This window comes from Neocloeon triangulifer, unplaced genomic scaffold (assembly GCF_031216515.1).
Source record: "Neocloeon triangulifer isolate White Clay Creek 2 clone unplaced genomic scaffold, ASM3121651v1 ptg000014l, whole genome shotgun sequence".
Classification (NCBI taxonomy): domain Eukaryota; kingdom Metazoa; phylum Arthropoda; class Insecta; order Ephemeroptera; family Baetidae; genus Neocloeon; species Neocloeon triangulifer.
Window position 1 is genome coordinate 13,671,677 of NW_026775556.1, and position 26,703 is coordinate 13,698,379.

General features: G+C 37.7%; 2 protein-coding genes across 2 annotated transcripts; one reads left to right on the forward strand and one right to left on the reverse strand.

Moving 5' to 3' along the window:
• The first annotated feature begins 9,825 nt into the window (after nt 1-9,825).
• Nucleotides 9,826-13,483, forward strand: LOC132199602 (protein obstructor-E). Its single transcript, XM_059624449.1, has 5 exons — nt 9,826-9,929; nt 11,410-11,619; nt 11,891-12,079; nt 12,281-12,491; nt 12,853-13,483. Exons 1-5 carry the CDS (start codon nt 9,887-9,889, stop codon nt 13,061-13,063), a joined length of 864 nt encoding a protein of 287 aa, XP_059480432.1. The 5' UTR covers nt 9,826-9,886; the 3' UTR covers nt 13,064-13,483.
• A 1,948-nt stretch (nt 13,484-15,431) lies between these two features.
• On the reverse strand, nt 15,432-26,046 carry LOC132199601 (carbohydrate sulfotransferase 5-like). The gene is made up of 6 exons (XM_059624448.1): nt 25,947-26,046; nt 19,020-19,206; nt 18,122-18,488; nt 17,474-17,672; nt 17,237-17,413; nt 15,432-16,572 (listed from the first exon to the last, which is right to left on the reverse strand). The coding sequence occupies exons 1-6, from the start codon at nt 25,982-25,984 to the stop codon at nt 16,248-16,250; spliced, it is 1,293 nt and encodes a 430-aa protein (XP_059480431.1). The 5' UTR covers nt 25,985-26,046; the 3' UTR covers nt 15,432-16,247.
• Between the last annotated feature and the right edge of the window lie 657 nt (nt 26,047-26,703).

Here is a 26,703-nt window from a genome sequence, read left to right on the forward strand (position 1 = left end):
ATATTTTTATCATCATGCTCACGGAGGTGAATTTTTTTTGTTAATTTTTACTGCTGATTGTGTGCCCTCGCCAATAATTACCTGCATTTACATCAATTGTATTTATAGCTTATTGTCAATGTTTCCCCTCATAAGCATATTAAATTAAAATGCTTAGAGAAATATTTTCCTGCTGATTCGATAGGGTAGAATTAACGAGCAAAATCGAGAAATCGGCACTTCAAAGAGCGCTTGCATAATTTTTTTATATATCAGACTACAGTTGTTGAAGTTAAAGAGGCGCGCCAGGTGATCATTATTGGTTACGAAATCGAGACAACGCAGCATCCGAGCGGAAATGAGAGATTCTCTCCGAATTCGAACCCGCCGGCTGGAGCACATAAGTGGATTAGAAAATTGAGCCTTGCCTGGGCTTGGCTTCTTGTCAAAGGTGATGTAAGTGTGGACGAGAGCAGCGCAGAGAAAACTCGTCTGGGAAGCCGCTGCTTTTCCTGATGCGGAGGAAACGATTTTTGAATGAGTTACAGCATCTCTCTGCGTTACATTTTTGGCCTGTCGCACCGCTTTCACTAATGGTCACACCAGCAACCATCAGACGGCAGTAAATTTTCGACTCGCCTTCTCCGTGTGCGGTGAAGACAATAAACGCGTGTGCGAGGTTCTGGTGAACAAAGGTGTATTTTTTTATAAAAATCTAATAAGTTTTTCTTATTTTAATACATATTATTCAAGAATTATTAAATTTAATAGTTTTTATAAGCATTATAAATCTCATTTTTTACATAATTAATTTTATTGCATAAAAAACTTAAAAAAGGTAAAATGCTTTATCAAATTCTCTATAAATAAGGCGCTTCTAAAAATTTGAATTTTTCTGTTTTAATTTAATTCTTTTTCATTAAAATAGGTTATACATTATAAACAATAGGTGTAAATTTCTTTATTAATTTTTTTATCTTCATTCATATTTCTATAAATGAACAGATTTATTTAAAAAATAATTTATACAATGATATCTGTTATTAAATTTTAATAATGTTAAATGTAATTTGTTTTATTTAATGAAACTCATGTGCGATTGTGTTATTGTTTTTAAATGCAAAATAACTTATAAAGAGCGTCTTTCTTTATTTTATACTATCACGACTCGCACTGGTGATGAGGCGCCTGGTAGCAAATTAATTCACTCTCCTATCCTCTGCACTCAGCAATGTAGAGATGGCTAATTATTTTCCTAATTGTGCGCACACGCGGGATGCAATCAAAAGGCCGTTGGCGCAATTATTATCATAATAGAGCGCTACGATTTATATATAGTGTGAATTAACTAACGAACAGCCAACTTTCGCTGGAACATTCCTGAGGCAGGTGGAGCCGCGAGGAGAAATGAGCTTGAAAGAAAGAAAGTGTCGCGATATTGGAGCCGCGCACTCGGTTCGGTTTTTCTCTCTCGCGATGTGTGCGGCCGGACGCGCGCCATCGAGAAGTACCAAAGACTTTTCCGCTCGCGGCGAGAAAGCTCCCGTTTCAATTGATCCCGCATCGACTCCCATGCAAACTCTGTTGCGCCGCTAAAACCGGATCGTTTAATTCAATTTACGCGCTCGAGTTTCAATGCCGCCGACGGAATTGTTTTCATTATTGCTCTCTTCTCGCGCCGCCAATTTCTTATTTGTGGCACAATTTACTTTGTTTCCTCAACTAAAACCGCGCCTATTCCATGAAAAAGGGGAAGTTTAATATATTTCTACAAGGAAAATTTTATTCCAGCACACCAGGATTCAATTAAAAATTCACATGTCGTGAAATGCCATCATCGTGCCTCAGCCCCTTTTTTCATTCAGCTTCCTGAACTTATGTGTGGGAATAAAAACGTTGCCAATGGAGTCAATTACCGATTGGCCTCGTGCAAAATGTGTTTCGCTCGCGGGGACTTTTGAATCTTATTTTTTTGCAGATTATAAAAAATATACTAATTTTGTGAAGAGATATTTCTGCGGCGTAGTTTTTCACCCGTGGCGTTTGAAAGAAAAATTATAGTAAATGTTGGCGAAAGTGCGTTCTGAGGTTTATTTTGCTTGCAGACCCACACGACAGAGAAGAACGCTTGTTTTTGTGTGTGCGTAAAAGTCCATTTCTCTTCCGTTTTGCTTTTTTAATCCATCACATATATTCACAAAAGTGTGACATAATCTCGGATTTACGGTGAAAATTGTATATGCACTTTCCATTTTTAAGCGTTAAAATGATCTTGATACATTTCTCTTCTTCCGGAGCGTAATTATTATAATTAGACAAAAATTAAATTTAAAACAATTTAAGTCTTAGAGATTGTATTCTTTGGTTAATGAATAAATTTTAAACCTGAGTGCCTTCGTTTCCTGCTGTTCTCTTTGCATATTGAATTTGAAATGCAGAAGTGGTGCTGAAAACCAGGCCAGGGTTTGCATAATATAACAAAGAGGCTGATTCCGTGCTCTTATTTTCAATTAAAAGTCATCCAAGGCGAGATTATAAAAAGCGAAGGAGCGTAAATAAAAAGAGCACCTGTTGCTCTCGTGACTCAAAGGTCAGTAACTCGAGATTTTACTCCGGCAGCGCTGTTTGATGAAAACTCTGCCGCCCGAGAGTTGCTATTGAGTAACAAACACACTCGTCTTGACTTAGTTTATAATCGAGAGTGTCTTGATTCCTATAAAGTGGGATCATCACTCACGATTTTCAACGTCTCGCGGCGTGAGAAAGCACACGATCCCAAAATTTGGTTCAGATGGGAACTTTTCTCTCCATTATAATTATGTTGCATCATATGCAGTCTTCTAAAAATATCACAAATCATTTAATATTTTTAATTTATTTATTTATTAGTTCTCGCGATCTATTTAATTAGCTATTATTTATTCAATGCTATATTTCAACTGACAAAGTAGTGCTTTATTCTATAATTCTGGAATTAAAAATCATTGTTGACCTCTTAAATCAAACTAAATTAGAATAATGACTTGACTCAAGGCTCATTTAGATCTTTAATTAGATGTGTCAAAATGGACATAAAAGTCCCACACCCAAGACACTCCACTGCCAAATAAGTATGCAAATATGTTGACATTACTCCGCTCATTAAAACCGCGGCGACTCAATCAGGGCTCAATCAAATTCGCGCGACCTCTCGCCAGGGGTTCGCTGTCGGTTTCCTGTAGGTTGATATCGGCGTTTGGTCGGTTATTAAATCGCTCATTGCCAAGTGACAAAGACGTTTGTTGTAATTATTATCTGCTGGCTCATGAATTCGAATCCCCTTGAATGGAGCTCGCGCTTCATGGTCGAGTGTTCAAGTTTACAGCCACACCCTGGCAGTGAAAGTCTTTCTCTCCGCTCGCTCCGCGTTGTGGTTCAACTGCCAGTCAATCAATCAACTATCTATGCGGAATGCACGATTTATTTTTGTTTGTTTGCTTCTACTGATTGATTACACTCTTATTCTTATTGATGAGTTTCCAAACCATACAATTATTGAAAAAAAATTAATCAATTAAATTTGAACGAATGAAAGACACATGGTAATTGAATTTAAATTCAGATTTTCCTGGAAGGGTTTCAAAAGTTTTTTTTATCCAAGAAAAAAAAACAATATCCTGCTCTACCTGAAAAAACGAAAAATAATTTTGACTTCTCTCAACCTCCACCGAGAAAGGTACGCTCAAAAGCACGTTTCTCATATTCTGACCAAAAATAATTGTAAAAATTAAATTTATAAAAATATTTCCTAACAATCCGAACATAATTGTCAAAATTTTTGAAAAAAAATTATTATTTGAAGAAAATACTTTTCAATTAATTTATATGTACTGATTTTTGTCAAAATAATTTCACAGCTCATGAATTATGGCTGCAGCCCGCAGCCGAAACATGTAGAGCAGGATATTGTTTTTTTTTCATAAACAATAAACAAACTCACAAAAACCCATTGAGCAAAAGCCGAATTTAAAATCAAATCACCAGAAATCAACCCTTGATCTTGAAATTCTACTAAATAACGAAAAAAGATACTTACTTGTGCATTAAAAAACAGCTTCAGTTTTCAGTTCATCTTTAATTTAATATGACACTCAATCTCAATAAAAATGGATAGGCCCTAAATCGAGATGATCCTCAAGGCACCTAGGATAACAGGGCAACGATTGAGATGAAAGTCATTATTCTCAGAACACAGCGCGGCTTTTATTATATTTCTTTCTCGTGGAATCGAGCCAAGAGTGCACTCACTCGACTCTTCTGGCACGTACTCGTGTATTTTTTCTGGCCAGACTAATAAAATTGCTGGCCTTAACAGAGGCTCATTATTATCATCGGAGACGAGGAGAAAAGAGTAAAATAAAAAGCCCGTCCCAAACGAATTTCATGCGCGCGCGAGGAGAAAAGCTTCATCTCACCGCTCTGATGTTAGTGGAGTGGAACCGAAAACGTATTTGAGTTTCACACCTGCCGTAAAATATCGCGTAATGAGATACATGAGTGGAGACGTAAATCCTGGAAAAAATTATTATTCTCCAGCAAAGCATGTCATCGGAAAAATTAGACTCTTTGCTAGAATTATCTTCAATTATGTTTAATGTTGTCAAATAACAATTTGCAAAATGAGAAAAATTCAATTAAAATTTACATTCAAGAATAATTTAGTTATCATTTAAAAAAAGAAAATCAAAGTGAGAAATTTCAAACAAGTCAATAAGATGCAATCACGATCAAAATAATTTAATTAATTTCAAAAGTCTCAGTAGCATAAAATAATTTGTTTATCTTATTAAAAATAAATCTGAAATTTAAAAACCTACCCAAATTAAATTGTTGATCGATGAAAAACTTTTTCTCTGCAGAAAAAAATAATTTAGTTCTGAGTTTGCATATTAATTTAATATTTGTTCTTCTCGCTTGGTAGAAATTATAAAAAATAGATCACAAAAATTTCAAAATTTTATTACTTTTGTAGAAGCGATGTTCGATGTTATTGCAGTTTTGTAATCATTATTATATTTTAATTATTTATTTGATTAGTGTCACCAAAACCAACATGTTGCAATCAAGTGAAAACATTGATTGTCGCGACCACCAATTGCGAAAGAGCAGCAAACAAAATCGAGACAATGCAAATGCACTTATACAAGACGGCAATAACATAACAAAGTGACAAAATTATTGTTCGTATTTATACTCAGCGAGGGTGGAGCAGCAGCAATTTTTTTTTCATCCATTGTTCGTTTTGCTCTGGCAGTTATTTCCACGCAACAATCGCAATTGTCATGCAGCTGAGCGTCTCAAATCAATCGAGCCGTATAAATATTTAGCGAGTTCTGCGGAGTGGCGCGCCAGGTAAAAATCCTTCCTCTGGGCGCAGAATGGAATGGAAGAATGCAAATGAGAAAAGAAATCCTCGGTCGTTAACACTCAAATCTGCATGCACGGCATGACAAACAGGCCGGGGAGAATATTTTTACTCCGAGTTTTTTGCTTTTCAAGTGCGCTCTTCACCAAGCTCACTCAGCGTGTGCCAAAACAGTTTGAGAGAGAATATAAGGAGAAGAAAACAGACTTGTCCAAACTTCTTGAAAGTAAAATATTCATCTAGTGCCAATTCAAGCTGAAATTTATTCTTTCAGCTTTCTATTTTAATAATTATATTAATTAAAAAAATTTAAATGCTTCCAATCCTTCATTGAAAAGATTTATGCTGCCTAAATATTCCTGTCTTGAATCGCTGCATTTTTATTAAGAAATAGATAAGAATCAAGCAAATAATCTATTTTCATCGCTGAAAAATAATTTTCGATTATATTTTAATCTTAGCAAAAATAATGTTAAAAATGTGCAAAAATTTTGCTTCCATTGTACTCCAACTTCTATAGAGATGTGAAAAGGAAAGAGTAATTGGCGAAATCGGAACAGTCGTGATCTTAGATTGTATGGTTCAATTATCAAGATACAATTTTATCGCACCAGCATGACGCAGGGGAAATTACTTGCAGCATTAATCAACCGCCTTATCTGAATCATGTGTTAATATTTCATTAGTCACACTTTAATTGTAATTAATTTGATTATACCAAGAATTTTGTTTTTATGCGTCTCAATTTAAGATAAAAATTTAACACTTTTAAAATAAAACAATTCATTAAATCCTACCTATGAGTTAATAGAAGCAAAATTTGTCCTCCTCTGCATGACCTGTCACGTCCGTAATGCGTACAGAGCTGAGTATATTTCGCGCGTGTGTCCTTGCTCTCAATAATAAAAGTTGCCGACCATAGCATCTCATTTGATCGTTCATTTGGCCTGCTTCGCCCCCAGCCAATTCAGCTGGGCAAAAAATATTTCCATCAGCAGCATACTGTACGCACAAAGTGGAAATAAATATGCACTTGAAAAACCAGTCGCATTGCTAACAGAATTCATTGCGACACACCTCAGCATGCACCTCTGATTTTGAGACAAAATTCAGTGTCAATCACCGGAAAAAATTGATTTAAATTATAAAATTATATTTTAAATAAAAATTTTATCAATAATTTAATTTTGCAACGTAAAAAAGTAAATGAAATTACCTCAACCAAAATAAGAAAAATCGCGCTTTTAAATACTGTTTTCGGAAATGGTAGTTTTTCTCCACTTAAATATAATTATCTATTGATTTGCTTTATTGCTTTCTGCTTTACTTTCTCATCCGGAGAATGTAAGAAATCGCCAATTAAAGACGCCTCTTTATTTTTGAACTCCACTTCAGCGTCCTCGATTCGCCGCTGCGGAGAAGAATTAAAAGCGCACACACACGTCTCGGAATTGCGCGCAAATTTCGTCGGTCAGCCGCGCGTGAAAATCGCCAAAAATCGCCGTCTCATCACTGCGGCCTCGTTTGAGACAAGAAGTTTTGTACGTAGAGAAAAGAAGTGCTGACGAGAGATCGTCTTTCTTCAATTATTCAGTGTGTGCCTTTTGTTGCAAAAGTTTCGCGGTTGACGCAACACAGACACACAGGGGTCAGCGCACGCGGAAAGAAATCTGATTAGCCTTTTTTGGCTCATTTCGACATTATTTTATTCTATTATGAACTTTGTTTAAAAAGCAAATTGCGTCAATCTCAAGTTGTATTTTATTGTTTTACAAACAAAGTTCAAAGATTATTTTTCCATAAATATAATTTTCTTTATTTGGCGATACGGAAATTTTAAAATGAAGTAAGATTGGATTAACAGGGTAAAATAATTTAATTGCAAAAATCTGAATAGAGTTATAGTTTTAACAGGTTCATTTTTACGTTTGATGATGAATCACATAAAAGACGTTTAGATAAAATATATGAAAATCAAGATTAAATATTCATGCATTTATTAAAGCATATATACAATTTAAATCTAAGTTAATCTAAAAAAAGTTCGCATTGAAATATTATTCTGTTTGATTTTTATTTTTATTAAAATGCATTTTATTATTGTTTTTTATGTTTTAAAATAGTATGTGTTTACTAAATTGTGTAGAAATTAAAACCGGGCTTAACCTTGCATAAAAAAAATAAGAAAATTAAAATACAAATTTTCAAATTAAATGTGGCATTATATTTTAACATTTTAGTTCAATTCAATGCAACCATTATTGCAGTGATCATTGGCAAAGATGACCAAAGAAACTTAAATAAGCACATCATGCACAAATTAATTGCGAGAATCTGCTGGCAAAAAAGCCAATTATTTTGCGACATACTCGGTGATGGGCCTCTTTTTTCGACGCTCGCGAGCCACGTAAATGCCTGCGTAACAGTTCGCGGCACTAATTAGCGATTCCGAGTGCGTGCGCTATTATATTATATAATGAACAGACGCACGTCCTTTGCACTAACGAAAGTGAAAATAGCTAGGCTCGCACGCTCACGCGGCCGTTGCTACTTCTGTACATATTCTGTTCTGTGCCATTGAGTCTCAAGAAACAAATTGCACGCCGGGGAACAAAAGTCTCGGCTTGAAATGACACATGCTGAAAGCGGTGCACACCTTTCATTGTGCTCAATTACGTCAAATCTTGAATAATTGTGTCGGTGTGTATATTTGGTTGACCAATCATCTCTAATTCAAAAGATGCAGGAAAACTAGTTTGCATAACTCGAGTGACATTAGAACTGTTTCTCGCTCATAGTGCAAGAAGAAATAGAAAGCCGGAGATGATAGAAAATATTGATATATAAAAAAAAATTATAGGGAAACTGATTAATTTTTAATTTATAATGCAAATTACAAGTTTTCTTAAAGTAATTGAACGTTAAACATTTCTAAGATAAAAATTACCAAACAAAATAATGTCTTTTAATAATAAAATCATATTTAAATGACACATCTGAAAATGTCTGAATACTTTATTCCTTCAAAACAAAATTTGCGGTTAATTTTATTTCTTTAATTTTTTTATCAGCAAAAAATTTATATCCGTATTGTCTGGATGTCCTTCAAATGCACAAGAGTGGACCTTACAATTATATGGGGTTTTCCTGGAAGTCTGAAAGATTTTTTTAGGCTTTGATCTCGGCATTCAAACTTTCTTTGCCTCGGTCGGAGCTTTTTTAAATTCAGACACAGTGTGCACTTTCCTTGAAACCCGACCGATATAACAAAACCCGCTTTGGCTTCTCTGCAGCGATTTGCGTGCCCGATGGAAGACAAAGAGATGCCTAAAGATAATGCGCAGCCAGGCGGCGAGAGTTGAAGGCCGCGCTCGTCGTCTGCTCCAGTTGACGGAACAAAATTATGAATCAGCCGATTATTTAATATATAGAGTGAAAAACGATCTCGATCCTTCGGCCGGTAAAATGCGCCACACACGCACTACCACTTTTCGTCAACAAAAAAATGGCTCAAGGATAGCTTCTCGCCCAGGCGATCGCAGGCGGCACTTCCAGACCGTCAAAAACGCAGAGGAAATAGTCGCCATTTGAATTCTTCTTCTCCCTTCCAGACGCAAATTTCGTCCACTTTTGGTCAACACCGCGAATCGACGAATTAATTCAGTGGGGCAGGTCACGGCCAGCAACCTTTGCGTCGAGAATTATTGGTACAGAGTGCACAAAAAGCTTCATGAACACACTGTTTGCTGGCACACAAATATTGGTACACAGTGAATAAAACATAACATTTATTTTAAAAAGATATTTTATTTTTAAATATAAAATAAAATAACATTTTTTATTTGTGATTTACAAATGATTTAATTTAATTTTTATTTTATTTATTATGATTTTATATTAAATTTTAAATGCTTTAACTTTTGTCTGAATGCTTATCAATCACTGCTAAGAAATTTTATTAAATAATTTTAGGCAAATTTTTTTAGGTAAATCAAATTTGAGATGTTTTGCCATATTAACAAATTTATTAATCGGATATGCTCAGGTCAAAAAAAATCCTTATTAAAAAAATTATAACTATTATCAAAAGGAAAAAAGTCATTTTTTTATTATTTATATATTCTAAGAAAAATGGTAGGCTATTGTAATTTAAGCATTTATAGCTTTTATAGGGTAATTTTCGCAATTCTTGGCTGCCCAACGAATTGTATTGCAGAAAAGCGGTAATGATCAAACGGTGCAATAAAAGTGCAGCTTGGCCGCCGCCACAATATTTGGCACTAGCACAGAGTAGGTCAGAACAAAGTGCACAAGCGGCGGCGAAATAAAAATGAATATGTGTGCGAGTGAGTTTGAATGTGGAGCTGTGCTGCTGGAATCGACTACTCTTGCTAGGCGGTGTCTCTCGGCGGCTATTTTCTCTCTCTCGGCAGGTGGGGAGGCCAGGTATAAAAGGCGGCACTGGCCGAGGAAAGGGTTGAAAGTTAGTCTGTTTTGTGGTGAATGATGAGGTGCTTCGTCGTCTTCGCTGCCGTGCTCGCTCTTGGTACGCTTACTTTTATCATTTTTTTTTCTCACTCTCTCGCGAATCCAACGTTTTGCCAAGGAGATTTTAACGTGCGCAATAGAAGATCGCCTGCTTCGTTTTATTATTATTATTTTTGCAAATATTTCTCCTTATTCTCTTCTTAAAACTATAATTTTGCTACTTTTATCTCTGTTAAATCTCTGTAAGACTGCAAAAAATCCCACTAATTTCGATTTCAAAGTAACTTTATTTCAAGCCTTTTTACACTTCATCTCTTAGCAACAGTTATATCCTTTTTTTTCGAGAAAATTCTGCTAGAGTTTAGTGTTCAAGAATTTGTGTCAGATATTTGTTGCTTTTTCTTACTCTCGAAAATGAACAAATTCATCGCATTTCACATTTCTATACGGTGTGCGTGCCAGTTCGGAGAGAGTGACAAATTGTAAAAGCCAGAGGGCAATTTGTAAACAGCTCGTTGTTTATTATTATCGGCTCTTTTCAATCGATTTCAACTCTCAAAGCCTGCCGTCTGTTTCTCTTCTCGTTTCGATTTCAGTCTTTCTCATGAAAGCGAGTCATTGCGCGCGCGAAAGTTATGTAAAGAGTTAACTGTAGTTCTTTTCTCCTCAGTGCGTTTTATATTGCGTAAGTGATTAAGGCCGCTGCGTGTGGATTAAATAAGCGAGGATGTGGCGAAAGACGGGAGGATCTTAATTTCAGCCGGGACGGCCTCAAATTAAGGCACATCTGTTTCAAACACGCAATTATCTTCACAAGCGAAACGTTTTAACGCGTTAATTGTTGCAAACAAACTATCAAGCAAGTGGGAAATCGCGTATTGATTTCATCAGTAGGATTATTTCGGGCCTACAATAATGATCCACGGTCCATTAAAGCCGAAAAGTATCGGAGAAAGTGGCTACTTTTTCCTATGCATCTCTTAAGAACACACACTCACGCGTCTGCCTGTTATATTTTTTTGTTTAGAGTAAAAGGCACCCTCCGGTTCCTTTCTCTCGATTTCTCCACCCCGCTCAAGTGCAAGGTCACTTTCTTTCTTTCGTTCCTTTGACTTCTCACTTGACGCCAGGAAATGCCTAATTAGCCGACAAAAGTAGGAAGTGATTTTTTTTTATTTTGAGGACCCGCCCAAACTGTTGGCGGTCCATCGTAGAGAAAGTGGTGCGTCGCAGCTTCCTTCCTATAATTGAGCTTCAGATGGGCACGTGATTTACTCCATGACTTAATCCCACACCTTTCACTTTCCACTCGGCAGGGTTATGACCTAACTCTCGGTTGCGAATTCACTTTCACTCCGCTAAAGGTTAAGAAGCTGCCCGCCCAGGGAGCAATGAACCCGTTCCGCTCCTTTCTTCTAATTTGAGGTCACTTGAATCGGAGCATTTTAATTTATGAAAAGAAAAACGACAGAAAAAATTTTACCTCTGCTATTGGTGAATCATTTTATTAATTTATTTTTCCTTCTTTTTTAAAACAGGGGCTGCCCAAGAAAGCTTCAAATGTCCTGATGATTATGGATTCTACCCTCACACAAAGTCTTGTGACAAATACTGGAAGTGCGAAGATGCCAAGGCTGAGCTCAAGACTTGCGGTAATGGTCTCGCTTTCGATGCCAGTGACCCCAAGTACTTGACCGAGAACTGCGACTACCTGCACAATGTTGAGTGCGGAGACAGGACCCAGATCGGTGCGTAACATAATAAATAATATTTTAAATAAATAGATTTTACACTATTTTCACCGTGAATAGAAAGTCATTTCACTATCGACAAAATTATCTCTGCATATATTCTCTTATTCACTGCCAAGGTTGTTGAAATTTTTGAGGCCGTGCATAATGTGAATTTTATTGCCGCTTTATCGCTCCACTTGCATACATGTGCTTTCTACGCGCCAATTAGAAAGTCTCTCTCACACACGCGTGGCTGACTTTCTTTCTTTCTGATTTTCGTCTGCAGAGCCGGCCATCAGCACGCCTCACTGCCCCCGCCTCTACGGAGTCTTCCCCGACGAGAACAAATGCGACGTCTTCTGGAACTGCTGGGATGGAGAATCCAGCCGCTACCAGTGCTCCCCTGGTCTTGCCTACGACAAGGAGTCTCGCGTCTGCATGTGGGCTGACCAGGTCCCTGAGTGCCGCAACGACGGTCAGTACCCCTAGTGATATAAAAATAAATAAATTCAAAACGACCCTGACCCTTTACCAAAGTCAAGATCGAGGATAATTTTTCCCACCACTCTTTTCTCGCAAATAAAAATTTTTACCACATGCAACCGGCTCGACATCTACGTCCAGCAGGTTGCCTAAAACTTGCTTGCTTGTCTGACCTTATACGTTGCACTTGCAGAGGTCGCTGGAGGATTCGCCTGCCCTGCTGCTGGTGAGATCGCCAACTCTGGCACCTTCTCTCGTCACGCTCACCCTGATGACTGCCGCAAATACTACATCTGCCTGGAGGGAGTTGCCCGCGAGTACGGATGCCCCATCGGAACCGTCTTCAAGATCGGAGATTCTGATGGCACTGGAAACTGCGAGGACCCCGAGGATGTTCCCGGCTGGTAAGTTTCTATTAATGTTAACCTTCTGATTGCAATTGACTCTTCCCTTGACTTCCGACTTAACTCTCTGAGAGGAAAGGCCATCGACGTTTTGATTGTGAGAGGGACAAGCAAATGTCCCTTCCATTAAAACCGGCTTTCCTCAAACTCTCAATTTAAATCTCACGTTCTCTAAATGGACTAACAATAACATGGGACTTCAAATATTTTGCCCGAGACGCACCTGAATCGGATTGCGCTCCGAGAAGTGGCGCCTTTGCGTCTTCTCGCGAGCGGCGCCGATTCCGTCGTGCCGTCGCTCCCCCCGACTGGGCCCCCGCCGCCCCCCACCCTTCTAAACTCGGCCCCTTCTGCTCTTCAGCGAGGACTACTATGGTGATCTCGACCTGAAGTCCATCCGCAAGAGCGAACTGCTCGCCGGTCTCAACACCAGCTCCAAGCCTCACTCGAACAAGCAGGCCGCCGCCAAGAAGGCCGCCGCCGCTCCCCGTCCCGCTGCCGCCCCTCGTCCCGCCGCCGCCCCCGCGGCGAGGCAGCAGCCCCAGCAGCAGTCCCACGACGAGGACAATTAAATTCTAGCCGTTAAAAGATAGGAGCGCGAGAGAAAAAGTTAACAAAAACAAAAATCAATAGGTATAAATCCCCCGCCGCCCAAGAGGCCCCTGGACCAAAGCAGTCAATCGAAATTACCCGCCCCCAGGGCCCCCCAACCCCCGGTGCATGAGGCTTGATCTGTCATATATCTCTGTCTCTGTTCTCCATCTTTTCTTTTGCGATCCCGCCTCTGCTCACGCTCGTGTAATTTGTGCACGCAGCGAAGACTACTACGGAGACGTCGACCTGAAAACCCTCAAGAAGCTAGGCTACTAAACCGCACCTGCGGCCGCCTCCAGCCCTGCGGGCCCCCTCCCCCATTTGACTGCCTATTTTGTACTGTGTGAGTGGTTTTATTATGTAAATAAAGAGACAATTAATTATGTAATTAAAACATTTATGCTACGATTTTTATTAATATCAAGATTTTACCCAAATCTAAATAATTTTGAAAAAGCCTAATATTTTTAAAGAGGTTTAGCTGAAAAGATAAAAAAATAAAACAGCACATATTTTGTGTATGATAAAAATTCACTTTATTGATGTTAAAATGCATCAAGATTGATAACATTTTCACAGTACTTAACATCATTGTGATCCAAGAGGCGCAATAACAATCAACTTGAATCGCTTTTATAATTCTTGTAACATGCCCTCTCTTTGAGAAAATGCGCGATCCGGCTTTCAAATTTTTCGCCTTTTTTTTAGGAATATGTGAATGAGCAACTCGCTTTTGTGGCGCTGATATTTCGTATTCAAAATGTCCTGTTTTGGATTCGGGAATGAGCAAAACATCAACCTGCTACTGAAAAGAATAATCGTGTTCGAATGATGGCTTTATATTTTTGTGCCGGTGGAGGTGTACTCAAAAGGAAAGGTTTACAATCGACTTACGACTACGTCAGTACAAGTACTTGTCTTATGCTAATATACTTTCTCTATCCAGAATGCAGTGAATGCGTTTTTTTTCTTTAATTTCCAGAGAAAACTTCTGAATATAATTAAAATACTATGTATATTCTCGTGTAAAGCTGCTAGTTATTTTTCGTCTTGTAGTTTATCAAATAATTAAATTCTAGTCGTAGTAATTGCTGGAAGCCCAAATCTATGTTTTTTTTTTTAAATTTTATCCTCCGTTACATAGTAATCTACCGCTCAAGATTTGATTCGTATCAACGTGTTTTAACTGCTTATCGCTTTATTAGTAAACATGCTTTTCAGTGAATTCACGATCGATTACATGATATCGTCTAGGAACGGCAGGTGTTAAACTGCTGCTGTGCGTTTCAGTTTTAACAACTAATTGTAAGTGTCTAAAGAGGCAAACTTCTTTCGAAGAGTAGTTGTTTACAAATGCAGAGGAAATGATAAATTGTCCTTTATGGCAACTTGGTAAAATTAAAAGCAAAATAAAAAATTAAACTTTTATAATACATTCTTAACAAAACTTAAGCAAAATGCAAAGATAAACAAAAGTTTTCATCAAATAAGAGAGCTAATTGACATAAAAAAAATCACATTTAAGGCCCTCTGCAAACATAATTGCATCGACGTAAGAGTAAAAAACAATATGTCTGTACAAAACAAGTGAAAATGAATTGTCAAAGGCGATAAATCACGTGTGTATAATGTGATCACTTTTCTGTCGTAGGATGGCTGCGCGCGATTTCAAAATTTTTCAATTTATTTTTTCGTTAACTGTCTCTTGCCCTGGATTTTTCAATGCATCAACGTTGTTTTATCGTGTTTGCTAAGGCACCTTTTTATGCAGGAGGCAGTGAAATTGAAACACAAAACCAGCTCTTACTCCCTAGAAAAGCGCGAATTGGCAAGATAACATATACATCTCAATATTATACATGCGCCGTTAATGTACATTATATTATATATATTCTCATCGAGTCTCTTTCTGTAGTAAAGCTTGCTTTTATTATCAAATAACTCCTTTGCGAGGCGGCAAAATGCGCTTTTCTTACAGTTTAATATACCATTGTAAAACGTCCTGTAAATACCAATTTTAAATGACGAGAGAAAGCTCCGTTGCAATGCAAAACTTTCAATGAGCATTTTGCCACCTCAAAATCTAAAATCTACCAACAAGTTGATTAGTGACGGCGTCAAAGTTGCAGCGAAAAGCTTCAAAATACGCGCGCGGTTGGTGAGTGAAATTGGTGTTTGATCGTTTTACTCGAGTTATTAATTCATATAGTTGAGGCTCGTGCAAATTTGATTATAACTGCATGAATTCCTGTTTTCTTTTTTACTCTAGAGCGGATTGTGCGTTGGATGCGTACATGTGAGTGAGAGAAGAGAGGTGTATGAGAAGGAAAGTTTCTTGTTTTTAAATTTCTAGTATATGCATGTATATAATTATTCGTAAAATTAGCGATGAGCAATTACAGCCTAGCTCACTAAATTCGGTCTGACTCGGTCTCTATCTCTCGTTTCTCGTTTTATCAGCATCGCCAGTTTGAGATCACAAAAGGCTACAAGAATTGTAGTTCAACTGCTCTCCTCTTATTGTCTTCCTCATTCTCTGGTCCGCGAATTTGTGACCAATTTTCAATCGATTTTCGTCCATTTCGTACATTTTAATTTGGTGGCTGCTTTTTCCGTACGCTCCACCTCGTTTTTTGGACCCTGTTTTCTGTTTGCGCTAAAACTGCTTTACCCATATGAATTTGCAAGGCGGATTTTACTGCTGGCCAGTGAAGGATAATTTATACATATAATTTATCCACTCGATTAGTTTTTGTTTGTGATTTTCAATTTCATGTGGAATGAGCAAAATTATAAAAATTCGTAGGCTGGCCAACAAACAATTTTCAGCAAAATCTATCACTTCGATCACTGCCCTGGCGCTGACAAATCAATTTAAGAGTAAAAGGTGCCCAAACAGCGCCCTCAGGTGGCTCGGTTTTGCCTAAATTCATCCTAGAGAATGAACGTAATTTCAATGAGCAAATTTTTCAAATTAGATTCCAGTTATCAAGAAATAACTTCACTTATTAGTATGGAATGTTGATTCGTCCGTTTCAGAGGACGTGGCTCAAAACCGGCCGCGTGACAGCCCTGTTGGTGAGAGCAGCTTTTTGTGGACGACGGAAATCAAACAAAGTGCGGAAGTGCCTACAGGGGGCCTTTGGCGCCCCCGCGCGGGCCTCACTTGAGCTTGAACTTAGCGAGCGGCTTGAACTCGAGCTGGTGGGCGGCTGAGAGCGCCGGCACATAGCCCCACAGCTTCATCGCCTCGACGCACACGTTCTGAATGCGCCGCACGTCCCGATGGGACAAATCCTGCCGCCAGTGGAACGGCGCGACCTTTGAGTCGCGGAATGTGCTGCTCACGCCTCCGACGTTCTCCTTGGTGTGCGTGTCCAAGAATAGCCGCACGGCCGGGTGGAAGTTGAGCTGGAGGAAGGACAACATCTCTTTCACCTTGCGATAAGGGTCAAGAGAAATGTCTTCGTAACGCATCACCTTGAACCTGGAAAACAAGTGGTTAAATTAGAGTTTGTATTAAAATTGAGATATTTATATCACTAAAAGTTTGTAGTTCATATATCAAATTATAATTAATAATACTACATATAAAATTTAGTTTTTAAAATTATTTTGCTCTACACAACAAAAATTGTATTTGTATTTTACCAAAATTTGTTAACTATATTTTTTTAATATTTTTCTATTTTATCTATTTATAAATTTTTAAAAAAGATTTTTATACAATACATCTTTAGAGTTTTTTTCCAAAAAAAAATTAATTAGAATAGGCTCTTCCAATGGATGCAATAATGAAACGATTGAAATAAGTACCTGATTGTGGGGATATTGCCATGACTTAAAAGGAACTTTAAAACATTATATAAAATTGATACAATTATTATGAAATTAATTAATAAATATGAATAATAAATTGTCTACTTTGACTATATCAGCTCCGGAAATTACTTATATCTAACTACTGATTATATTATTTTTATTTAAATTTTCATTTCATTACATAATTAAAAAATGAATATTGCAAAAAGCGTTGAGATTAATCAAATCCCCAAAGAAAAAATCAATGCATTATGTCATGACTTTATGCCACTTATTTTTATTAGTTTTATTTAGCTTATGTTCCAGTGCATTCATAATTATATATTCACCTGTCAGGGAACTTTCGACTAAGTCGAACAGCAGCATAGTAATCGTTGGCGAGGTCAGCGCATAGCAAGGCAGGGTCGTCGCAGTCGGGGTTGCCAGGGCACCATTCTCTGTGTCTCCTCGATTGCATTGTGCCTCTCGGGTCGCGAATCAAAAGCAGGATTCGCACATTCGGCAAGCTGTATTGTACAATCATTTATTTAACATGAATCAATTTTTGACTTATATTTTAGAATTACGTTGGGTCTTGAAGGAGTTTCTCGGCGAGACGCACGCGGAGTCGCACCACCTTCATGTTTTGCACGGGGAAAAGGTTGCACATGGACGAGAGGAAGTCCGGCCGCCAGCAGAGATTGGGGTGCGCCTCGCACTGCAGCCAAAGGCGCCGATTGTGCGTGAACAGGAACACGTGCTTCTTGCCGTACTCGAGGTAGTGGTCTGGACACACGGATAACATCAAATTATAAATGTGTAAAGAAAGAAACTGGGGTGTTCAAGGCTTAGAGGGTTATTGCAACCTAATGGAGAGTACGCCTGGTTGCGTGACGTTTAAAATCTAAAAGTAAGTTTTAATTTCATCGTCAAAATACTCCTTGGACAAATTATATTACCTAATTTAAAGTAGGGCTGGAGATTTGTAATCTTAAATTTGAAAATCATCAATTTCTTGGTAAGAAGATGATATGTATAAAAATTCCTGGTAGAGATAACGAGTTTCAAAATACGAAAAACACGGTTATAATGTAGATTCTAGATTTTGAGCACTTTTAGATGATAACATTATAATTTATAATTTGAATTTTTAACCTCATTGTCAGTATAAAAGGGGGAGGGTAATTTGATCCCTCAATTGCAAAAAGAGTAAAATATAGAACAATATTTCTCACCAAGGCCAGTGTAATTGCAGTTGAGCAGCTGCCGCAGAGTTTCTTGCGCCTTCTCTGCTAAGGGTGCCCCCCTGACCTGAACAATATCCAAGTCCAACAGGGGTTCGTAGTGGTACCAACTGGCAGGATGGCTGTTGAGCACGTCGCCCACAAAAGTGGAGCCCGAACGCCACGTGGTGAGCACCACAGAGCGGCGAGGGGTGCCTCCTAGTTCAGGCACAAGGCCGGCCAGCGAGGTGACGTTGTCACCGTGCCGGCCGTAGACGTAGCCGATCATTTCATCGGCCAGCAGCCGTCGTTGGAAGGCGAGTGCTTCGGCCTGCTCGGCGCCCAGCACCTCCTCGTCCACCTCCTCCGCGCTCCAACTCTAAAAATTGTTAATTTTCATCATTTAAATGTTATACAGTCCGTTGTAAGAAATAAAATAATTTAAATTTTTTTAGTTTTAATTCTAATTTTTTTAAACAAAAAAATCAACACGTTTTTAAAGGGGATTATTATTAATCAAATCTTCTTTAAAATAAGTAGGACAATTTGAATTAACAGCCTTGAGCTACATTTATCCCATTCAAGTTCCTGCTCCAGCATGAGAGGCTTTTGACGACTTGAAAATTAAACGCCGCCTTTTATAATCAAAGAGGATCAAAGTGAATTTTGTTTGATGCACTTGAGGAGCAGCCCCCGGAAAACGAGTCACCTTCTCTTTCGATGCTACGAGGGCTGCTTTGAACCGAGATAAGTGGGCTTTTGATCTGAATATCCCGTACATGTTAAGGCTTTAGAGATTAAACTGCTTTCGTTATCGCATAGAGAGCTGCAAGCTGATGCAATACATATAACAAGCTTTGAAAAGCTTATCCCTCTATTGCGCACAATAAAAAATATACAAGTTCCTTACTTGAATGGTTCTTCCCAAAAGAGGCACATGGCTGAAGTTCCTGGCGTCGGACAGGAGGACAGTGTGCAGCAGGAAGATGGTCACGGACACAGCCATCAGGACAAGGCAGGCGGAATATCGCCGGGGTAGGCCCGCCCCCTTGGCCAACCCCCGGGGCACCCCGCCAGGCAGCAACGGCGCCAGCGAGCTAGAAAAATAAAAATTTGAAATTAATTTTTTTAGATTTCTTTATTACAAATACTAATTTTTTTTTAAAAAAGTAACATTTAAACCATTTAAAAAACCTAGCAATAAGACTAGAGAATATTTTTGTATTTGCGATTATTTAATTTAAATAAGTGCAAGACCAGCCTGGACGTTTGATTATATGCTCAATCAATATGAATCAATAGAGAGGTTTTTATTTAAGCAAACAATCACGTGTTGTTAATTCGAGTGGATGGAAAGTTGTCGAGGATTTGCCGGTCGAGCGGGCAAATAGATCAATAAGTGGAAGCTAATGAGAGTATTGACTGCAATTGTTGCTCGCTCTAATGAGGGCTGAGCGTGTCCTCGTTAATCTGGCAGCGCCGAGTGTTATCTACGAAGCCGAAAATCTAAAGGTCCGGTCGGAACACGTGCAAAGCTTCACGAGTAAAAAGTGCGATACAATCGTCTCCGTTAGACAAACGCAAGCCTCCGAATTTGATATTATGCAAATTTTTTTGTTAGTTAGGAATTTTAAATTATAAATTAACGGTTTTGTGGTGAAACTTCCAGCTTTATTGCTCCCTGCAGAGATGAACACAATTTGCATTTTGAACTTGCAAATTGAAAATTCCGCAGAGGAGCGTTAACTTTGGCCGCAAATGGCCCGTGCAAAATTAAACAACAAAAAGCGCGTGGTTAAAAGTGCGGGTGATTTATTAGCTCGTTCCTTTTATTTTTGTGACGCAGATGCTACGCAAACAGCTTTTATCGACAGCCGGTGTAATTCACGCGGATTACAATGTGAACGTCTGATTAATGGACTGACAGATTTCGCCTGTTTATTTGGTCGCAAATTATCTAAACAACACGTCCTGAAACGTCTCAACCGGAATTTTCCGATCGTAAAATCCAATTTTCTGAACGAGAAAAGGGAGTCGTATAAAATTGATTGTGTGTATTATGTAGTTGGCTTTGCCTTGCAACTCATCTCGCGAAGGTCTCTCGCGCTTTATACTCCAATGACCATCGGCGCAAGGAATCTGGTTTGTGGATTTGCATGATACCGATGACCCCGCGAGGTCAGCGACCTGCCTTCAAGCCACGTGACCCGCAGATCGACGGCGCGCTCGCGATAATTTGTTTTTGATATTCTTCATGCCAGGCAGAAACCAGATCGACGTATAGGTAAAATAAGTTCTTGTGGCTTATGGATGCAGAGTGGAAAATATCAAAATGAATTAATCCACGGCTGTAAACAGTGTTTATAAGTTGCTAGGGTGGAAGCGCCGCCGACTGTATACTCAGAGGACTTGACTTTATCTCGTTTGAATTTCAAATTATCTGCCCAAATGTGGTGGGTGTATTTCCGATTAAACAGCGTTTGACGGCTTTTGAGGATAAATAATGATAGCGGTAGCATGAACTACAATATTGAAGCAGTAAAATATTATCTATAATAAAAGAAAATTTTTAAAGGTCAAAATTAATATTTATTTTATATAAATTATTTATTGTTTTTTCAAGTTTTTTGAAATAATCATTTTTTTTTTTAATTTAGTTCAAATTTATATTAGGGTAATGTAAGATATATATATTTAATTTAATTATTCAATTGAACGCCAAATTAGTTTTTAAAGTTATTATTGATGCTTCTATGTCTTCAGCGATTTCTGATGGGTTTTGGCACTTACATTATAAATAATTCGGAATTCTGAGATTTAGCAACCACCAAGGTGTGACTCTTGGCAAGTCTTTCTTTATAATGCAGGCACGGGCATAATATTGCTCGTGACTCATGACACGAGAAAATATACTGTTAAAATAATAAATTGGAGGTGATTTTCCAATAAGACCTCCACTCTAACTGTAAAAAGCATTATTGGCTGCGCCGACAACTTCTTTCGAACCAAACATTTCCGTGAGAAAAAATGCATGGAAAAATCTGCTGCCAGACATTTGTTTTTCATATATCTAAAAAAAATGGCAAAAGTGGAGCGGTGATGAATTATAACACAAAAGCATAGGCTGAAAGGTCTCCAAAAGGCCACTGTGTATATTGCTTGTTGTTACACACCGCTGGCTCATTTTTTTTCGCTCACTCCACTTTATGTCGCGGAGCAGAGGTCGTCGCACGGTGGCGAATCGTTGTTTTTGGTGCGGTGGCTTGCACGCGGACAGCAGCAGCACCGATTTGAATTTGGAGTTATGAATGGCGGGCCACGCCCCTCGGATCAATAATTTTGTTTCCGTGTCGACCAACAATAAAAGAATAAGGGCCGCCAAATGAGCGGCCCAACACGTTTCGCCCGATTTTATCGCGCGGCCAAATGCTCAAATCCGCCGCGCGCGTATATCTGCAGAGCGATGATTGCGCCTGCCGCAAACGAAAAGCCAACGCTCTGCTTCTGGCAGAGATTGACATCTTGGTTGACCATTTGTTTTAATTGTGACTGAAAGAGGACGGCGCGTTGATTAATTGATAGCATTTATTTGAGTGCCACTGCTTTCCTACTAATTAAAGGACACATAAAAGATAAAATTTCAAGCTCAGTTTTATGTAATAAATAAAAGAATCTAACGCTAATGCTTTTTGTAAAATATTATTTAAATTTCAATTTTTTTTTCCAATGAAGTAATAATTAATGGCGTTGGTTATATTGTGAATCATTAGACTTACACATTTAGCTGACCCAAAATATTATACTGCTTGTAGAAAACTTAAGAATCTTACAACTTTACGTCCAATATCGATTTGTGGTTCTGAGCAGATTAGAAAATTTCTTACTATAGCTTTAATTTAAGCATTAAATTTTAAGCACAATTTGATACAAGTAAATTAATTGTTAAAATAAATTATTTGATAAAAACTGGCTACAAGAGTGAATTATTTTGCCAAGAGAATGACTAGAAATTTTTTGCAAGTCTAGGCTTTCTGGTTTAACAAAAATACAAGTTTTTTTATTTCCTTTTATGGAATGAAACAAAAGTCGCTTTGCTTTGAAGTGGCCGCTGCGATGCGAATAGAGAGGCCTCATTTTGGCCACTAAATTATTTGTCATAATCAGAGGTCGCTCGCGCGTGTGCTCGGAATTGCACACAGTATTATATATAGTCGTGTGATATAATGAAGCGAGTCAGCAATTAAAATGCAGACCGAGTCGCCGCGCTTCGCTTTATGGGCTGCGCTCGCTCGTTGGTTAGCAATTTGAGGCTGCAGGCCATTGAGAAAATTGGCTCGCCAGAAAGAACAGCGAATATTCGCCCCTTCCTTACATTCATTGTCTAATGCTCGCGGTGTGCACTGCTCATTGTCGAGCCAAGAGATGATTACACACACACATACACAATAACAGCGCTTTGCATTCCACCGCTTTTTCACAATGCGCATTACGTGCCTCTCCAAATTTCGCCCTGTCGAGAGTTTTTGGCTCCAATGAAATTTCTTGAGCTTGAGAGAAGACTCTTTTGAATTATATATTCTGCTACTTATGATGTTTTGTTACTCAAAAGGTGTACTAAAGATAAGACTTTTGTGTAAACTTTCGATGACATATTTTTGATAAACAGCGATATTTGATCTCTTTCACACTTGGGTTGAACCGAAAATTAGGAGAAAAAGAGTGAAATCGCGTGCTTTTTGCTCATAAACCGGAGACTTGTCACATTTTGCGTGCGAGTTGTCACTCCACAGGCAAATTGAAGCATCGAGATAGAGCATGTAAAAGGAAACGCGTTTTCACGCGTTCTAATTAACCTTGGCTTGTTGACTTTCAAGGCGTTATCCGCTTGTAAAATCACAACAGAATAAAAAATTCACATTTTTTATACAAAAAAACTTTATTAGACTATTATTTAATTTGTATTTTTATTTGGAATTATTATTAAATCAAGGTGAAATAAAAACTAGGATGAATTCAAGTGAACATTTTTTTTGTTCAGCAAACCGAGAGGATTATGTTTTACTGTAAATATACTTAAATTCGCTCGATTAAGATATTTTCTCTCTACGAGTTCATTGTATTTAGAAACGTTTTGCTGAACTGATTGTAGAAGATGCTCGCAAAGTGAAATTTGGTAAACAAAAGTTGCATGTCTGTTGTGAGTGAGAAGAGACAAAAAGACATTATAAGTTGAGAGAGATGAGCAGAGCACATCAAATGAAATGTTGACGATCACGCATTTTCGTTTTCGACTGCATCGAGATGAAACAACTTTCTTTATTTTGCCCTTACTAACTGTTTATTTAGAAATATAAAAACACGATCCATAAAACTGCAATAAAAAAGAAAAGATCAAAATTGATTATTTTTTTATTACTATTGCTATATATTATGTGCTCCGATCAAAAATATACAGAGTAAAAATAATTTGAAGTTTATTTATCAAATTTATATAAAAAAAAAATATGAATATTTTTAAAACGTAAGAAATTAAGAGTTATCGTAATTTGTCCCTCTTTTTAAACATTTTGTTTTTATAATTTTTAGGTACTTAATTAAAAGGATCGTTATATCTGGTAATATCAATTTAAACATGCTCGTGACTCTAATTTATTACATTTAAATCTCCCCTCTTTTGAAACGCCGCCCACGCAATGCCAACAACACGCAATATAATGATGACTTCCAAATAACTTTTGAATTATTTCCACGTATATATTGTTTAACTAAAAGCTGGGGGCAACAAGAAAATAAGCTCGCAAGTCGTCGGTTTTGCTTTTCTTTGCATGATTATCGACCAAACAAGGCGCACTAACTCACCCGCTTTTCTATTTCGATACCGCGCTTTAACATGTTCGCCTGCGTATTTTATTGCATCGTGTATTTTTGCTGCAGCGCTAAATTTCCAACAGCCCTCCACCCACTGACCATACCAGTAAAATTCGATTAATTATGAACTAACACCGGCAATCGCGATAAAATCTCGTGTCGAGCGAAAATGATGACGCTTTAACGCTTCCGCAGTTGACAGAGGCTAATTTTGAATTAATGAATGTAAACTCAATTTTGTTGAGCTTCCAATTTGCATCAATTATACCTGCGAAATAAATTGTAATCTTGTATTAACAAATTAGTTATTATTTGATGCCAAAAATATAATTTGGTGGTATTAAAGTAAATTTTGTTCACTTAGTTATAAACATGAAAAAAAATGATGTAATAAATTCTCCCACAGCAATTAACACCTGAATTCTAGGTAGCTAGCTTAATTGAGATTTCAAGAAGTTCTTCGAAAACTAGATATCTTATCACAATCAAACTCAACAGAGAAGCGTATTTTGCATCAACATGTTAACCTTTGATCGATCTTCGTGTCTGATTTAAAAATTGATCAATAATTGAATTTTTATCAATTTACACAAAATTTGACAGGTCTTATAAAAGATAAAATGATCTTTTTTGTGTGCTTATAATGACAATAATAGACAAATAAATATTCGTTTTATAGCTTTAGCAAAGGCTGGATAAGAACTATATAAACATAGGCTTCTGAAAACTTTTATTTACTGTGTATTTTAATTGCTGTGCCCAATATTATCAGATAATTCTTTCTCCACAATCTGCGGCCCCATTTTCGTAAAAAAACCTCCTTCGTCATGTTCTTAAAGCAGGAAACGTATAGGGCAATTTTCAGCAATTATGAAGGGGGTAAACCAAAAAACACGCGACTAAACTTTTGTTACTTGGCTCGAATTTTGATTTCCAATCGCACGTTTGGGTTGGTTATATGTGACCCATTAATTTTCAGCTTCAATTCCATGGCGAATTTATTTGAAAAGTAAATTTAAAACCAGGAATATCCTTTTCCAGTACTTTTTATATGCACTGAAATAATCAATAATCAATTTTATTTTTACTGCCAAAAAAAAAACACAAAAGGAAGTGAAAAAATTTATATGCATGATTGTATTATCGTATCAGAAAAAAATAAATCTTAACCACCATAATAAAAATATAAAAAAAAAAAATTAAAAAAACGGAGGATGAATGCGCTAAAAGAGGAAAATGCAAAGAGAAGCGAGGATGTATCTGCTAAAGTTGGAGATTGACCTTGGTCACTAGTGGTGCTGCTGGAGAGAGCCGCGCGGCTCCAAACGCTTTGAAATTGCGACACGTCAAGCAGCATTAATGTAAAAAATATTAATATTGAGAAATAAAATTTTGCTAGCGACAAAACGTTTTGGAAATGAAGTAATGTAAAAAATTATTTTCATAAACGGTAGTTTTTTTCAAAACGGTCAAGATTTTACGTTGTATAAAAAAGGAATATAAAATTAATTTGTTATTCAAAATTCAAAACTAAATTGAAGTTGACAAATAAACATCTCGTTGGAAGTAAAAGTCCGATTCAGTCCCGAGACTAAAGTGGTCTGCGGAATGCGAAAGAAGGAAAGAAAGAAAGGTCCATCGCAGCTCAGGTGTATACGCAAGAAAAAAATCTTCGGAGAGCTGTTGCGGCAAGCTCGATTAATTTAGTTGGTCTCGTCCTCGATTCCGTGGCGGCCGCGCTCTCGATTTCCAATTCCCTGCCCTACAAATAATGCTCATTGTAAAATCTCTGCAGAAAAAAAAACAATGACCAAAAAGACGACCCCGAGCAGGTGCGCGGAGGGTGTCGTCTGGCGATCGGCGCCCTCCGGTTCGGCGCTCCGAGGACGATTCGCGTCCAGGAGGGGCTCAAGTTTGACAGGGCAAAATTAGCCTCGGGTTATTCAAGGTTGCGGAGGTCGAGACTTACGGGTTGTTGAGGTGCTGGGGGTGCAGGTTGGAAGGCATTTCGGTGCACTGGCGGTGTCGTGCAGCCGCTCTCACATCTCGCACTGCTGCAATGCTGTGGAGCAAGACCACTGAGGTTGGGTTCGCCGACAGACGCCGGTCGCGCACGGAATTAAACGAAGGAAAGGAGCGAGACCGAACCTCCTATTGCGAGTAACAGGAGAGCAGGAGCATTTGGCTCCTGCTATTCTCTTTGGAAGGTGCGGTCTTTGAGAGCGAAACTGTTGCCCAGCTAGATAATATCCCAACTTTTTCAGTGTTATATAAATTAAATTTATTTTAAAAAATATTACAAAATAAAAAAACAAGTTGATGCTCTGCTACATACCTGTTTGATAAAAAAAATTGTCAAGCCAGGAGTTGTTTTTAATGAACTTTTGATATAAAAATGACCGCATACAGCATAATTATACCCAAATTGAACTGACTTATATAATGGAGCATTTTTTTTTCATTTTATATTTTTAAGCAAGCAAAATGATTTAAAATGCTTAATGTGCACTAATTGAGAGTCCAGTAATAAATTAATGAAATAATGTATGGAAATTGATGGAAATAAAAATAAATTGTACAATCTATAATTGGTACAGCTAAAAAATTTTCTTTTCAAATTAAATTTTTTGAATGAAATTGTTTGAATTTGAATAGATTATGAAAGTGTGGACGTGCATATAACATGAAAAATAAATCCAACCATATTAAATAATAAAAAAAAAACG